The sequence below is a fragment of the Crocodylus porosus genome, unplaced genomic scaffold, assembly GCF_001723895.1.
Source record: "Crocodylus porosus isolate Cpor-Errol unplaced genomic scaffold, CroPor_comp1, whole genome shotgun sequence".
Lineage (NCBI taxonomy): Eukaryota > Metazoa > Chordata > Crocodylia > Crocodylidae > Crocodylus > Crocodylus porosus.
The window spans coordinates 29,695,575-29,712,040 of NW_017728947.1; the positions used below are offsets into that span (position 1 = coordinate 29,695,575).

Below are 16,466 nucleotides of genomic sequence, written 5' to 3' on the forward strand. Positions count from 1 at the left end.
TCACATGCCACAAACCCCACACACCCACACCCTGCCCCTACAACTCCACCACATATATACATACCCAACATACCCTACACCCCTGAAAACACAACTACACCCCCCCACAAACCCCACACAAACACACACATGCACCACACCCCACTGTACACACAGAGCCATACTTCATGCACTCCCCCATACACAATATACAAAAGTATGACTGTATTTTTCAGGTATTGTGTAATCATCTCCTATATACACTACAAAAACACAAATCATGACAAAATTTAGACAGTTTGCGTCCTGATCCAATGTTGCCTAGTTTTTGTTCAAAGAACTAAAGCATTTAAATAAGGCTGATCTCTCTTTACATTCACTTTATGGCCCTAGCAAACCTTCAAGGCAGACAATAGTCAGACATAGTCAGACAATCCAACACATGAATCTGCTTTTTGGAGTTTGAAAACTGATTGTTCTTAGTTTTATCTAACCAATTTCCAAATCCCAAGATCAGAGGTTACTGAAGTATGTCATTCCTGAGACTATGTTTACACTGTTGCTATTAGACATGAAAACTAAATAACAGGGCCTGCTCCATGTCAGTAAGGATTTCAGGTTCTTTTGTTTGTCATGCAAAAACCAAAGATCATGATACAGTCTAAAATGACCTTTGTATAGGCAATCTTGTTTACTCTTGGAACACAGGACTGAGTTTCTTCATGGCCAAAGCATTTTTAAAAGTCACTGCATGTAACTGAGAAGGAATTCTAATCCTAGGGAGTGGCACTAGAAAAAACAAAGGTTTCAGCATAATCACTAAATCTGCATGAACACTATCATTATACTTACATGTACAAAACGTGCTTTTGGAAAATCTAGCTCTCTGGGGACAGGCCCATAAGACATGCTATACTGGATCAGTTGACTGGTCAATATGGACTTATGTTTGTGCCAGTAGATGCCAACACCTGACCCTTTGGAGAAACCAGAAGCCTAATATACTTAGTTAAAATAGTGCAATTCAGTAAGTGAAGAAACAATCCTTTTACAACCATTCAGTATAATAAGAATAAATGTAAGAGTGGGGAATATTGAAGATTCCTGTGTAACTTATCAGTGGGCATGTAAAAATAAGATGCTAGATTTTTGCTTTCTGCTATTTGTTGTTTAATGCCATAATTATATCATTTAGACCTAAAAAGCATGGGGATGTAACTTGTACAAAGATACTCTACGAAGTAAAGCTACTGCTGTTGCTATTGCAGGAGATTCTAATCAGCTGATCAGTGAAGCTTTTTGGCCTTGGGATCTTGTAACACAGAAGCCTAATGAGATTTTTTTTTTCTTGCTATGCTATCTGATTTCCAAGATAAACATGGTATCTTTTCAAAGGCTAGGGGATAGTTATCTTTATGCACCAAAGTACAACTTACATCTTTAGGAGCAGGGCTCCGTTTTTAGCCTCCTGATAAAATGCAAGCAGACAATGCAGCTGAGTACAAGATCTGGTGGGTGTGAATATCTGAGTAACCCTTTGATTTTTCTATTAAGCAACCATACAAGGATTTATACTTAGAGTTTGCAAGTTTTATGACACAGCTACAGTCTCCTTAGAGGATCAGGGCATTAACACGGATAGTTTCTGATCAATTTTTAATCAATGAGATTTATGACTTCTTTCCGCATTTTCTGTGAACCTGCACTTTACATAGTATACTGTAATCTTATTTAAGAATGTCTTGCTACTCCCCCTCCCCATCCCCTAAAATAAAGGGAAAAGGGGCATTTATGATATCTTGAATTATAACTACCACATGAATCCATGGGTGCAGGATGTGTTGATGAGGTGAAATACAAGAGATGTAAGTGTGGTAACAATTGTAGCATCTCTCTAGTTGCAACCCCTTATACTATTGGAAGAACAACTGCTCTTTTGGGCTAGGGACAGACATTACACATAAACCAGATTAAGTGATCAGAAACTTGTTTAAACTTGTAACAGAACAGACATTCAGTGCACATAAGCCAGTTTCAAAATGGCCAAAACAGGTTTGAGATAAACCTAGTTGAATGTAGTATCAGACTTAACTGATTTGGCTCCAACTGATTTATGCAATGTCTGCCCCATACCCCTTGCTGGTTTAAGAGAAAACATACTCCCCCAGCATCCCAGCATGCTCTCTGGGCTGGGTGGGACTCTCTGCTCCAGCTGCAGGGGTGATCCTGCCCCTCTGCTCTCTAGCCAGAGCACGGATCAGCCCTAGAGAAAATACTTGCTGGCATGGCCCCATTAAGGCATAGTGGGGCAGGGAGGAGGTTAATTTTTCCATCCTTCTTCTCTTTCCCCACTGCAGCTGGAGTCAGACTGTCTGCCAGGGAGCAGAGGGGAGATGGCTACAGTGGTGGCCTCTGGAGCTGGCAGACCATGGCTGCAGGGATGGGACAGAGTGAGGAATTAACCCTTCTCCCTGCCCCCTTCACTGTAATGGGGCCATGTTGGGTTGGCTGTCCTGCAGAGCGGGGGCTCTGTTTTGTGCTGGGGGGACTCTTCCCCTTCCTCTTCCTTCTCCCAGGGTGTGGAGGGAAACTCTGTGAGGCACTGCATAGGAACTGTTCCTCATCCTCCTCTTCCCCCCCGCCACTGTGGGGCTGGGAGGATGTGAAACTCCATGAGATGCTGCCAGCTCCTAGAGCAGGGGCTGGGGGAACTCTTCCCCCTCCTCCTCCTCCCACCAGAGGGGCAGTGGGAGCACAGAGCTCAGCTGGGCTGGATGTAGGTATGTGGGGTGTAAGGGAGGGTGGGGGTGTAGGGACCCCAACACATACACCCCATGGCATGCAGCCCTCACTGCCTGGCAGCAGGAGCAGGTGGGGATGTCAGGGTGCTCATACCTGGCACAGGCATGGCTCCAACCAGCACTGCACAGAGGGAGGGAACAGAGCCTGCCTCATCTCTGCAGCTCTGCTCCCTGAGCTGCTTCCCCCGCTCCCTCCGTACAGTTCCCACACTCTGCTGGGAGTGGAAGGAGCCCTGCCCTTTACTTCTCCACAGAGTCCAGTGCAGGGCTTCCCTGCTGCGAGTTTAGAGTTGAAGGCATGGAGCCCCAGGGACAGAAGCAGGCTGAACAGGGCTGTGCTCCTCACCTCCAGCATAGCTCTGGCTGCCTCTATCATGGCTCTGTGCCATGAGCCTGCAGCTCTGCACCCACATTGGACTCTGTGGGGAAGCAGGGGTCCGGGCTCCCTCCACTCCTAGCAGAGTGCGGGGACTGTGCAGAAGGGGATGGGGGAAGCAGTTGGTTCTAGTGCGGGGTTTCCCTCACTGCAAGGGCTGGAGCTTCAGGCTCAGGGAGCAGAGCCCAGGGGATAAGGCAAGCTCTGCTCCCTCCTCCATGCAGCACTGGCCAGAGCCGCGCCTGCTTTGGGCATGAGCACTCTGACCTCCCCACCTGCTGCTGCTGCCAGGCAGTGGGGCCTGCACACCATGAGGAAGAGTGTGCTGGGGGTCCCTGCACCCCCACCCTCCCTCACACCTATACCCTACCCAACTGAGCTCCGCACTCCTGCTGCCACTCTGTGGAAAGAAGGAAAAAGAGTCCCCCCCCAGCAGGGAACAGATGTCCCCCCTGCCCTAAGGGGGGAGGTGTGGGGGAAAGAGTTCCCCTCTGGGGCTAAGCAGCCTCACAGAGCTCCCCCTCCCCACCCCACCACAGGGGAGGAGAGAAGGAAGGAGAAGAGCACCCCCCCCCCCGGGCACTAAACGGTGTCTCCCTCCCAGCCCCAGGGCAGTGGGGGAGAGGGAGAAGGGGGAAGAGTTCCTCTCTGGGGCTGGGCAGCCCTGGGACTCCCTGCTGGGGCCTGGCCATGCCCCCCACTCCCAAGCTCAGCTTCCCTGTGGGGCTGAGCTGTTCTAGCACCCCATGGACTTCTGGCTTGAGCCACTGCAGGCATGTGCTGAATGTCTATCCACTAGCAAACCAGTTCACTTTCTGCAGGTTAGACTAACCTGCAAAGACTGAATCAATTTAGGCTCAGGCTTTTTGAATGTCTGTCCCTAGCCCTGCAGTGTGGTAGAGGCAGTGATTAACTCCCATCACTCTAGTCAGACAAAAATTAGGTAATTCTTATGTGAACTACAAGGCATTGGATTTAATTTCACAATTCAGATTATAAAAAATGCAATAAAGTAAAATGCCTGTTGACATATAGTATTAGCATGTGTTAATATAGGAGCACATACAAAATTCACTGCAGAAGACCAAGACCTCTGTCCAAGACAAAGCTAAAAATATATTGAGATAGTTTTACCTGCATGTTAACTGTTGGTTTGCAGCTGCTCCTACTCTAGCGCTCTCAGCAAAGACAACTTGAAGGTCAAAGGGTTAAAGTACAACTGGTTACATTTTAGGATAAAAACTGCCTTGGATTTCCTTCTCAGTAGGCACCCCACTTTATAAAAAAGATAGCAATGTACTGCTGTGCTTTGTTAAATAGCAAAATTATATATACAGCTGAAGTCAAGATAAGATAAGCATGCTTATTCTGGTGGTCTCTAGTGGTCTTAAAAGTGCTGCCATTTTACAACTGTCATTTGCAATTAATATTAGCATGAGATTTAAAGTAGAATAGGGCAGCAGGGGTATTTGTTTGTGAATGACAACATTTTTAGACTGAGAACCGTAAAAATGTCACTGCGTTAAAGAGGAAGATTCTATTTAGCTTCTTATCAAACCTACCATTGCAGCATCTGAGTAACTGTAATATTATTCTCACCCCTCCCTTCTCAGCCTGCTCCTGTCTCGCTATAAAAAAGGAATGTATTGCCTTTAAATTGATGACATGCTACAATTTTTTTTGAAACTTTTCAAGTGTATTCCCCTGAGTACTAGAATACTAAAACCACATCTACCCTCTCTATCAGAACTCAAACACTAACTTAACAGCCTTGCTGTATTAAAGCAATATAACCTTGGCACACTTCAGTAAGGTAACTCCCAGCTTGCCAGTAAAAGTATCTTAGAGCCTACAGTTTATACACAACAAATAGATGAGCATAGTTTCATGGTCAGAGTCATGAAAAAATAAGGCACCTGCATGTTTTAACATCACAGACTTGCACAACGTTAGGAAAGTGCCTTAATTTTTCCTTGATCTCCATCTGTAAAATGTGAATAGTACTGACCAACTTCATAAACGCTTGAAGATATGTGAATAATAAGAAGAACAAAGTGTTACTAAAGTCAGTATATACTTTTCCTATTTCTCTTGTATTTGTTCAAGCCTCACACAAACATAAAATGGAAGATTTCTGGCTATGACTTACAAAGTGGACTTTTGTCTTGATAGACAGTGCCCTTCAAAAATAGGGGCAATTTCTGCTGAACGAATTGCTCTGCATTTGTTTGAAAAGCGTTAACATAAATATTGTATACTATTAATGGGTACTATTTTCCTTACAGAGAAAAAAAGGGGCAGAGCAAAAACTAAACATATCAGACATAAACAAGAACCTCTCTCTACACACTGAAAAATAATAATACCTTGTGTTTTATGTGAGAGGCAAGGATTTCTTTGGATGATATATTTTATTGGACCAACTACACAGCTGGGATATAATTAGACAAGCTTTTGAAAGCAGGATGCTCTTCTTCAGGGTTCTGTTTTATGTAATTCCTTGCTTTTAGTTTTTATGGACCAGCATTTTCCCCCTGAAATCTGCTGTGTTTATGAAAAGTCTTATTAAACAAATGAATCAAGACCTTATAAACAATAATATAACTATAATCTTTTAGCTGAATTAGACATAAATTGATCTGTGGCAACTGTACTACATTGTCACGAGAGGAAAAAACAGGGTTCTCCAGTTATGTCAAAGGCCTCTTCAATAGCCAAATTTAACACCAATTTAATAAAGGCTCTGGTATAACATCAATTCATGTTCAGTTGCATGGCTCTAAACATGGCAGGACATAACCCCTTCCCATAAACAATAATAGGTCTGCAGTCAGCTATTTATTATCTATCACTGGTGGGTCAGTGAAATTTTCTTCCCTGTGGTTCCATCAGTGGTTCTCAACCTTTTCCCTACTCGGATCCATTTGCAAAGATCCATGGCCTGTCCCAACCCACACCTCCCTGGCCCTGCCAGTGCCCAACCCCCCAGTCCCCTGTTCCCCCCAGGAACACCATGCTGGTGCCCCTCACTCCCAACCTGCAGCCCCCTAGCCCCCGCCCAGCCACCCCCATCCCACTCAGGCCGAGTGGAGTGGCTCCAGCGGTTCCGGCTCATGCAGGCAGCAGCAGAGCAAGTCTGGTCCTGGCATGGGCAGGAGGGAGGAGGAGGAGAGGCCTGTGGCACCCCCTGCCTTGGGCTGGGGCTCCTGCGCTACACCAGGTAATCTGACTTGGCCTTGGGCTTTCGCCCCCAAGCAGCATCTCCTGGCTGCCCCACCCCTGCAGGCACAGCACCAACCACAGTACCACCAGCCCAGCCACCTACCCTCTTCCCCTGCTGGAAGGGGCAGATGCCTTCCCGCTGCCCCTCTGTCCTGCTGCAGCTCACGACCCTTTGAAATATTCTTGCAACTCACTTTTGGGTCATGACCCATGGGTTGAGAAATACTGCCACACATCATTGCCTGGCTAAAATTTTCTACTTTTCACAACTTGCCCTGTCTTCTTCCACCATCATCTAGCATTGTCAGTAGGACTCCAATTTTCACACTTATGTTTTCCTAATGGCTTGTGTCTTTATCTTGCAACAAACCATAAAATTGATGCCTAGTTTTCTTTAGTATTAGCCACAGGTGTTAGCTCATGTGAAGTTTCTATTTCAGTTTTTAATATGGAGTTACAGTGGATAGGGAAGTCCATAGGCTTATTTCCTCTCTCACATTAGTATAAATTAGGTGTAAATCCACTTAAATTAATTGAGTTACATTAGTAAAAATAAGAAGAATTAAGCTGGTCCTAGAAAAATTAGATTAATGCATTTATGAATTATGCATATGCATGTATTAAAAATACATTAGAGGTAAGTGCATTACAATCAAATTTCTCTTAATTCACTGACATTCATCTAACTTTATTCTGATTTTTTTTCTTTTCTTCATCTCATCTCATGCCCATGGTCTGTAAACACCGCAGAATTATCTGAGAATCCTACCAATGCTACAAAATGCTACTGGGATACCAGGAGACAGTTACAGTTTGGCATATTTCTCTGGCACAGTGAAATGCCATGTGGTCTTGTTATACAGACTGAAATGAATCATATTTTCACACTATTCCTAATCTGTGCTGTAACCTTGGTAATTGAAGGTGAGCTGAAGCATGATTCAGAAATATGGTGAAAACACATTTTGATCCTATCCAAGCTGACAGGTTGAGCTATATTTTAGCTATAGTTCACATCCCAGTAGCTTTTCACTGTATGAAGAGGATATAATTTGAATTTAAGTGAGGTTTCACTTCCTGGAATAGTTGGAGGAACCCATTCAAGAGAAAACGTTGGGAAAAGCCATATCAGATTTACTTTTTAATTTGTATAGTTATGCAATCACAAAGTAAATTGTACAAGTGAAATGATCCAAGTCAATCGTACTCAGACATAGTAACCTAAGCACTCATTCACTGAAGTGTGAAAAAAAGACAGATTGATATGCCTTTATCATATATATCAGAATATCCTTAAAATTGTGTTTGGTAAAGTCCCATGTACTAACATAGTCTACTGAGCTATTCAGGAAAAAGGCTTCTCTCTTACTTTATCAACATAGAAAGAATTAAGTAACTCTATTAAATCCTTTCAAATGTTGACCCTGTATATATGTACACTGAAGGGACTGAGAGCTGTATACATGGACTATAATGGCAGAATTTATCCCCAGACAAGCAGCTGTCTGACAGTGTAAAATGAATTTAAATAACCAGATGGCCTGTACCAGCCCATACACGTGGAAGAAATGGAACCATAGGTGGTTAATTTACAACCTTTAAAAAAATCACAAAGTAAATAAAAGAGGCATTAAAAATGCCATTTATTCTACACACACACACAAATTGCCTTGAAGTGAGTAAATAAGCTCAGCTGTGCTGCGTGATGAGTCCATTAACCTTGCGATCAAGCATTAAATTAAAACCGCCTAGTTCAAATTTCTTCTCTGCTACAAGGGAAAATGTACCTTCCAAGGTTTTTGTTTTATGCTAATAGAGCTATTGTGGGAAAACTTCCCAGCCAGACATCTACAATTAATAAAATTAGAAGCAAAACAAATAAGCAAATAACAAAAACTCCTCTGACAGTACTTTAATAATTGACCTTTTAATTTTGGTTTGGTATCCTCTGACTCTGGTTTCTCCCACAGAATTCAGCTTACAGGTAATCAATTTAATCTTCTTTTTTTTTTTCTAGGCAAATTATATGAGCAGCATAGAACTATCACTTGCCTCGGTTCATAGAAGAGAAAAGACTCTTTGTTGTACCATTTCCTGAAGCTACCTTTCATTTGCTCAATTTTCACAGACACCACAGCTTCATTGATCCAAATGGTAAATATAATCTGTTTATCATCTGGCAAATCACTTAACTTCTGTTTAGGGCAAATAGGGTTGTAATCTAATCAGAAAAGATTAAACCAAACTATTTGTGAAAAAGATACCATACCCGGCACTAAGTGTAATCCATCTAGTGCCCAGAACTCACTTTTTGGTCTTAGTCAGCAGCATGGCTATACCCTTCAGGCCTGTAAGACCTCCTCTTCTCATTTGAATTAGAAGATTCATTTCCATAACAACCTTCATTCTCTTCTCCCCCTTCCCCCCCCACCTTTTCTTTGGTGACTAATTACAAGGACAATGAAAAGCTATTTTACCAAACATAATCTATGGGGAGTTTTTTCTGACATAATATTGCTACTAGTTATAATTGCATTTTTTCTTGGAATGAGGATCAATTCTTTTCTACACGGAAGTTTTTTCACACAGAAATAAAGCCCTTTGGTGGCACAAAACACATACACATATACAGAGACTGAATTTCAGGCGAGTGATTTAATACGTATGAAACATTTCCACATCAAAAGAAAGTTTCACAAGAGATGTAAACATGAGAGTAAAAAGGAATCAACATATTATGTAGTCCCAAGTCCACAAAATATGTTAGTGATTTAAAAAATAGAAATTAAAATACTATTCTTGTGTTGTGACAGTATCTTGAAAGTCATGGTCAGTGATCTATGCCAATAATCTAGTTGTCTTGCTGATCAGCAATACCCAAGCTCTGTCACTCACTGATAGTTAATATCATTTCTAATTGGTGAAAATGTGACTAAGGCTGGGTCTGATCTACAAATTAAACAGGAGCTCCTAAAAATCTGCGTGTTTTCTGATCCTGGCAGTTCCAGTTTACAGTGATAATGATTGGAATTGAACTTTTTAATCATGCTTGGGCATTTAAATTCAGGCTTTTTGTTTTGCCCTTTTTCTAGCATCAGTGGAGCACCAGAAAAATCTAGTCCTGTTTTTTCTTTAAACAAAAAAAGGATGACACGATTCTAATACACTTATATATAGGGACCTACTTAAATCTCAGTTTCACAATTTTTGTGGAAACCTCAAAAAAACAGCAATTTCCATGATCACCACGAAAGATGGCATTTCCCATGATTTTGCATGGAATTGCCTAAAAAAAGAAATAAAAGCTTACCAGAATACAAAGAAAGTGCAGCAATCCCTGCAGCCAGAGAGCACATGGTTTGAGAGAGAGAGCTACTGAGAGCTAGTAACAGCCAGTGGCTCAGTGAAGGCACCAGTCAGGAAAACAAAAGGGTTTTGGCACCATGTCTTAAGAAGCCAGATACAATGCTGCAGCAATGAAGATGAGTGATTGGCCTCTCAGCCAATCAGTAGCGAAGCACAGGGCCGCTGGGGCCCCTCAGCCAACCAGCAATGGGGGGAGGGAGTCACCACAAAAAGACCGTGAAATTGGCTCCACACACTTGAGGGCCCCGCGAAAATTCCTTTGCTCGCTACGATTTAGGTAGGTCCCTGCTTATATACCTTTATTAATCTAGCCATTTTTAGCAAGAGGGCATCAGTTGCCACGAATAAAAACTTACAGTATATTCCAAGAAAGGTTTATTGTTAGCATGGAGGTGAAGTCAATTGGAGACAAGAAAAAAAAAAAGATGTTAAGCTGAAGGTTTGTTTCAAAGATGCAAGTTGCAATATTTAGCAAGCACTGCATTTGGAAGGGGTGGGTATAAGTCATTGCAAACAGCTACTGTTACAAAGCAGAAGCACTCTGTTCCCCCTACCCCTCACAACTGTAGCCATTCTCTATTCCTTTTTTGTTAAGACATTTTAGATCCCCTTCTCTCCAGTGAATCATATTTCTTTAATAACCTGACAAAGACTTTATGGGAGGCCGTGGACTCAATTCTCCCCACTGAAAGCAGCAGTCACACCAATGGAAAGAGAATTAAGCACTACACATTTTCAAGTCCTTAATATAAAAATAGGGGTTTTTTTTAATTTCTTTGGCTTTTTCAGCTCTGAAAACCCTACTTGAGAAACCAACATGACAATCAGATGACTTTTCTAGTCATCTACTTTGGCCCTACCTCCTTTCTACCAACACATAAAATGGTATACAGCATTGGCAACCCTAATAACTACATAGCTAACTGCTGAAATCCCAATACAGAGCCATTATTTGAGTTTCAGTATGTATCAACACCTACAATATACACAGCTATAAAAAAAGCACAATCTAACCAGGCATTTGCTTGATATAAGCCTACCTGTCAGCATCTCCTAGTCCCAGTGAAGTGTTACGCTGAAGTGTCTCCCTCACTGCAGCCATACCGTCAGGCAGACGATTTAATCTTCGAGTATAGAGGCCCAATCCACCATCAGTCATGTATCTTCAAAACAGAAAAAGATATAATACATAAACACATATTTTTAGTTAAATGATTTGTAGAAAATAAATGTCATAAGCATTTTTATGGTTTTGGGTATATTTGTGTATTCAGTTTACCTAAACTTTGGTAGAATACTCAAATATAAAAAAAGTAAAACTTTGCACTTGGTTATGGAGCCAACCATGATCCTTTTCTTTCTTTTCCTCTCTTCTTTCTGCAAACCATCTTATCCCTTTTACAAGCATAATGAGACTATAACAAGAGTATAAAAAAGGAAAAAGTATTCACTGGTCCATTAAGAATTCCCATGACTCCTAGATGCCTTGCAACCTTCCTTTAGTGTGTCTGAATCATTTAGAGAAAGCAAGAATAAGGTCTACTCACTCTGTAGACATTTTTTATCCTCAAAAATGCTGTAGGTGAAATTTTTAGCCCTCATGATGTTAAGGGCAAAACTTCAATGGGGCCAGGATTTTGCCCAAGCTCCTACCTGCTGTACATGGGAATTCCAAATACTAGGACATACATTGTGAGACTAGGGTTTTGTACCATTGCATCAAATGTTGCCCTCATTCCAGTTTTGTGCACTATGCTATGTGCTGGCTGTTTTTAATTATTATCTTAATGTCAGATGTTGTTGACTTTCAATTGTGTCATCATAAAATACTTAACCAGCACTGGTGTGTATAGGGTGGAAGAACACTGAATCTCACTGTGGAACCAGATACTTGAGCTAAAGCTTGATTCACTGCCAAAAAGGCAACCCCAGTTGACAATGTAAACCTGGTTGGTTGGGCTGAGGAATCAAAAGTAGTGGGATGCTAGATGTATCGTTCCCTTGTGCTTCATTGGCTACAGAAACTGGTATGCCTTACCTAACTCTAGCCCAATGGGCCATAAGACAGGACCATGGATTTTCCTTGAGCTGACCTAGTGTATATAAGGTGTTTAACAGATTAATAAAACAACATTCTTGCTATGAAGCAGTTTTATCTTAATTTAGACAAGAGAAAATTGATGCACAAAATAACAGACATAGCTATGTGAATAAGTAGGTTTTTGGAAGGGAAAGATAATGCTTTGAGGACAAGAATTTGGAAGCACTCTAGTAATCATTCCCAAAACATTTGGGACTTGTGGATATCTAGCAACTACACCTCTTATACACTGATTATTACATATACAGACAGCAATAATTCTAATTACTTATTTAAAGATTTCATTGTACTTCATAATCACTAATAAATTATACCTCATTCCCATAAGAAAGGTAAAATATCCAAATAAGCAGGTGAAGAAGCTGATGTTCAGAGTGGTTAAGAACCCAAAGCTACCTAAAGTTAATAAAAGGAATTCAAGAAAGGATTGATCTTGGACAAGTTATTAAAGGCCTGATCCCACTCAAATTCTAGGCAACAGGCAGAAAGAGACCTTTTATCTCCAGAACTGCAGTGATGTGCATTAGTCAGAAGATCATCCTTTTCCCCCTTGCTTCCACATGCAAACGGTTTCCTGAACCACTACTAGAAAACTAGCAGCTAAATTTTGCAGTTCCCTCTTCCATTGCACTTTCTAAAGCACATCATGTTTGTAGCTCTATAGCTATTGTACAATTCAGTTGGAAAGGAGAATGAAAGGTAACTTTTCCTTTGAAATGCAATAGGATTATTAGTTAATAAACTACTCAAAGCAGAAATTCCCTTAAATTAAAGTGAAAAAAATTAGGAATGCCTGAAATTGGATCACTGAATGACACAAAGTAAGTCTGATTTTTGTTGGATCTTATATGGCCAAAAAGTATATCAACTATATCAATAAGTATATCAACTATATCAAAGATGAAAAAAACAACACTAAAAAACTATCCAAGTAGTTCCTTTCCCAAACTGTTTTATAGATCACTACTTGTAACCCAAGAGACAAAACTTTAGTTTTACAACTAGGAATAGAATATCTATGCTAACTGTATGCAACCTGAAGGCCTGGCTGTAGAAGAGAAAAAAAACCCAGCCTGATTTATGACTGCATCCTAATGTGACATGGTAAAACTGGAACCAATTATATTATAAGCTGGGGTTCAAGGTGCTCAATTTCCTTACAGTTTGCTGTGGCAATGATGGCTGGGTAAAAGCAAATTCATTACCACTTCTATCAATTAACTAAGGGCCCTGAGTGCAGTGCCACAGCAATGAAGTTTCGTGCCTGGAGTAAAACCTGCAGTGGCAGCTCACCCTCACCCCGTGCACAGATCCAGGGGGTACATGCCCCTCCATGCTTGCCCAGGAGTGCATGCACCCTTCCCCCATCCCTGTGCCCCCCATTTGCAGCTTCATCCTGTGCCTCACCCTGGGTGGGTAGCACCTATTGGCACCCCTTTGCTTTGGTGCTCAGGGCAGTTGCCCCACTTACCCCCATCCCCTTGCTATAGCACTGCCTGAGTGGTCAAAGTGGGTTGGGTTTGCGTAGGTAAGTATGAAACAGAGGTAGAAAGGGAAGATTTTGGTTGCATACACACATTTCAGTAATCTGGGAAAATTCTCCCAGGTTTGCTGTCTGGGCAGAGAAATATACCCAGAGCCATATGTACAAACTGTTGAATGCTGAGGCCCTGAAGAGTGGAGAGCTTTCAGTGCTGACCCTGTGCAGCTGCAGGGAGGAGGAAAAAAGGGAGGGAGGAGGAGTGGCCCTGTGCATACGTCTCAGTGTGTTCTGCAGGCTTCCCTAGTCTGCCTGGTGACAGATTGAAGCAGTACATAGGGCAGTCCTGATTGGCTGACCCAGACTGCCTGTGGTTAGCTGTGTTTTCCTAAAGCATAATATGGGGATTATGAAGGGGGAGTGTTCTGGAACAGTAGAGTCCAGCAAGCAACACACCGTCTCCCCGGCGGGGCAGGGAGGAAGAGAAGCTGGAGGCCTATGGTCCCTTCTGAGAGAGGCCATGGCATGATCATATATTCAGTGTCCCAGGAGAAGCTCTCCTAAGAGAGACTTAACTGTGATTGTTTCCAGGTTACTTTTCTTTTGGAGTGCCATTTTTACCCTGGGAGAAAAAGCCTGAGCATCTGTACTCTTGTGGTTTCTCCTGGGAGACCAGTCTGTATGAGGCTTTTCTCCTTCATAGCTCCTGCCACCTGAAGCAATCAGCCTGTTAACAGCTTTCCCTTAACTAATGTGCCTCCACCATTTCCTTGAAGTCTCTCCACAGAACACTCTTCTGTAACTGTTTATCTTGATTACTAGATGATGTCCAACTGGTCACTTGATTCACTGGATTTCATCTCTTATTTTATGACCAAAATGATGTAGGGAAGAGAATTAATAAACAGAGAATACCATATAAATTTTGGATGAAAAATTATTTGTTCCAGAGTATTAACATTTTGTAACATTAATGTTCTCAGGAAGAAATTGGTAAATGCTTGAGTACTTGGAAATGACAAAAAAGAGCATCCTACAAAACAGAAAAGAAAAATTTATACTTTTAAATTGCAAATATATGAATAAATCCATATTTATTAGCCAGCTCTAGTAATGGAGTTTTTAGATGTATTTTGTATATTTGTATATATAGGTAGGTGAAGAATCTAATTGTACAGTGGCAAAAAATGACCAGATTTATTCCTTATTTTAATAGTACTAGAATGCAAACCCTAAACACATTCATGGAAATTGTGAACCATGTAGTTTTATTAGCTTGAACAAATGAAGCTAGCTTGTAGACACAAATTACCTGTATGGTACTGGGATGAACAAAAATTTCTAGGACTTAAGCGCTACAACTACACGGATACTCTGAAGTAAGCCAGGAAGTCCTTAAACTATATACACATTGTTAAAATAGCCAAAATAAAACAAGTTTCTGTGGTCTATTAATAAAAAGACTGATATTCTGCTAAAAAAATGTTTCTTATGCAACACTTCAACTATCTTTACTCTAAATACCCTGACTTCATTAATACCTTGAAAACTTTTTAAAATTATCTGGTGCCTGTTAAAATAACAAGCAAAGCTCAAACCACCCAAAGAAAACAAAAGACTTTTGTTTTCGCTTTATCACTGCTTCTAAGAGTAAGTCCACACTGCAGCCACAGCTGGGATGGTGAGTCCTATAGACATATTCAAACTAGCTGCAGCAGCAAAAAGCTTGGCCTGGGCTAGCACACCTACCCCAGAGGCATTTAGTGTGGGGCTGAACTCTGTATTATTAGTTACACTGTACCTTGTGCATGTCTGCATTAAGCTACTTTCACTATGGATACTACCATATAGCTATATCTTGAAGTTTTCATATGATTTGTTTAAGAAGCTATAGTCAAATCAATATTGCATATTTGGAGTTGATATCTCTGGTACATGCTTCAATAATTAACATACCTTGCTGAGTTGTGAATACAAGTAGCTGTGTCCTCTCAATTCTTTTTTAAGTCTTGAGGAAATAGTGTCCTCAAACAATTAGATCCAAACAAAAAGGATATCTTCTTCTCTTTTAAAGGATCAATTACTGTTTCTTCTTACTGTGACATATATTTGCTCATGCAAAGAAAAAAAAGCCAATCTAACATAAACCTATACTAACTACGTGCCAGTTGATGGCGGCAGCAGGGAGAGAATCACAATCCAGATAGAATATCCATTTCCACCTTTGTGTATCACTTCTGTCATAAAAGCTGCTGTAACAGTTGACTGTGAAGACTATGTTTCCATAAGATGGGAAGGAGAAAACAAACAAACCAACAAATAAACCTATACAAGATGTGATTTAGATATTGAAGTCTGTTCTGGGCCTGCCCCAGAACAACGGAAGATTCTCCACTGGGACTTTTACAAAGAGGTTGCTAAGCTGGTAAAGCTAGAGACAAGGCTATTCTCAGTTCTCCAGTGCCTATGGGGACAAGATACAATTCTTTTCTTTAAACTGCATAAACAAGGAGGCATGAAAGAATTACAGAGCTTCCACTATAACTTTTAGATTGGGGACTTGGATCAGATCTTCCATTATGAAGTTTCTTTGTCAGAAGCGTATACATTAAAATGGAAGGAGAGAATGAAAAAAAGAAAAAAAATGGAAAAGGTAAAAAAACCCCAAAAGTTATACCAGTCTAATCAGTTAAGATTACATCATTAAACAAATCTTCAACAGTCATTTTTCAGGAACTCGTGTTTGCATGAGCAAATCAGCTTATTTGAACTATTCCTGAACAAATAACATGACTTGATTTGAATCCCAAATGCAGATTTTCTTTTTTTGCATGCCTGCTACATGCGCTTGAAAATGTAGCTGTCAGATCTGCACTTAGACATCATCATTTCCTGGCGTATGACCAATTCTTTGATACAAAATAAAGTCGATTTTTAACTTAAAATTCATACAATATAATCTGAAAATGTAGATTTTGTCCAACATAACTTATGAGCTATACATTTGTTGGCATGAACTAATCTTAAAGATGCAGACTCAGAGTAGAACTCAGGCCTCACCGAAGATAATAGAAAAATTTCCTTTGGTCCAGAATTTCATTCCCGGTATACAAGTGCAGCAATGACATATATTAGAATGCT

General features: G+C 41.0%; 1 protein-coding gene across 4 annotated transcripts in view; it reads right to left on the reverse strand.

Annotated features, from left to right (window-relative positions):
- The window catches only part of NAV2 (neuron navigator 2), a 406,244-nt gene that overhangs the window by 131,057 nt on the left and 258,721 nt on the right, over positions 1–16,466 (reverse strand). For all 4 annotated transcript variants that reach the window (XM_019551622.1, XM_019551621.1, XM_019551619.1 and 1 more), the window contains one exon: positions 10,785–10,907. In XM_019551622.1, the coding sequence (XP_019407167.1) occupies positions 10,785–10,907 (123 nt within the window). The remainder of the gene's footprint in view (positions 1–10,784; positions 10,908–16,466) is intronic.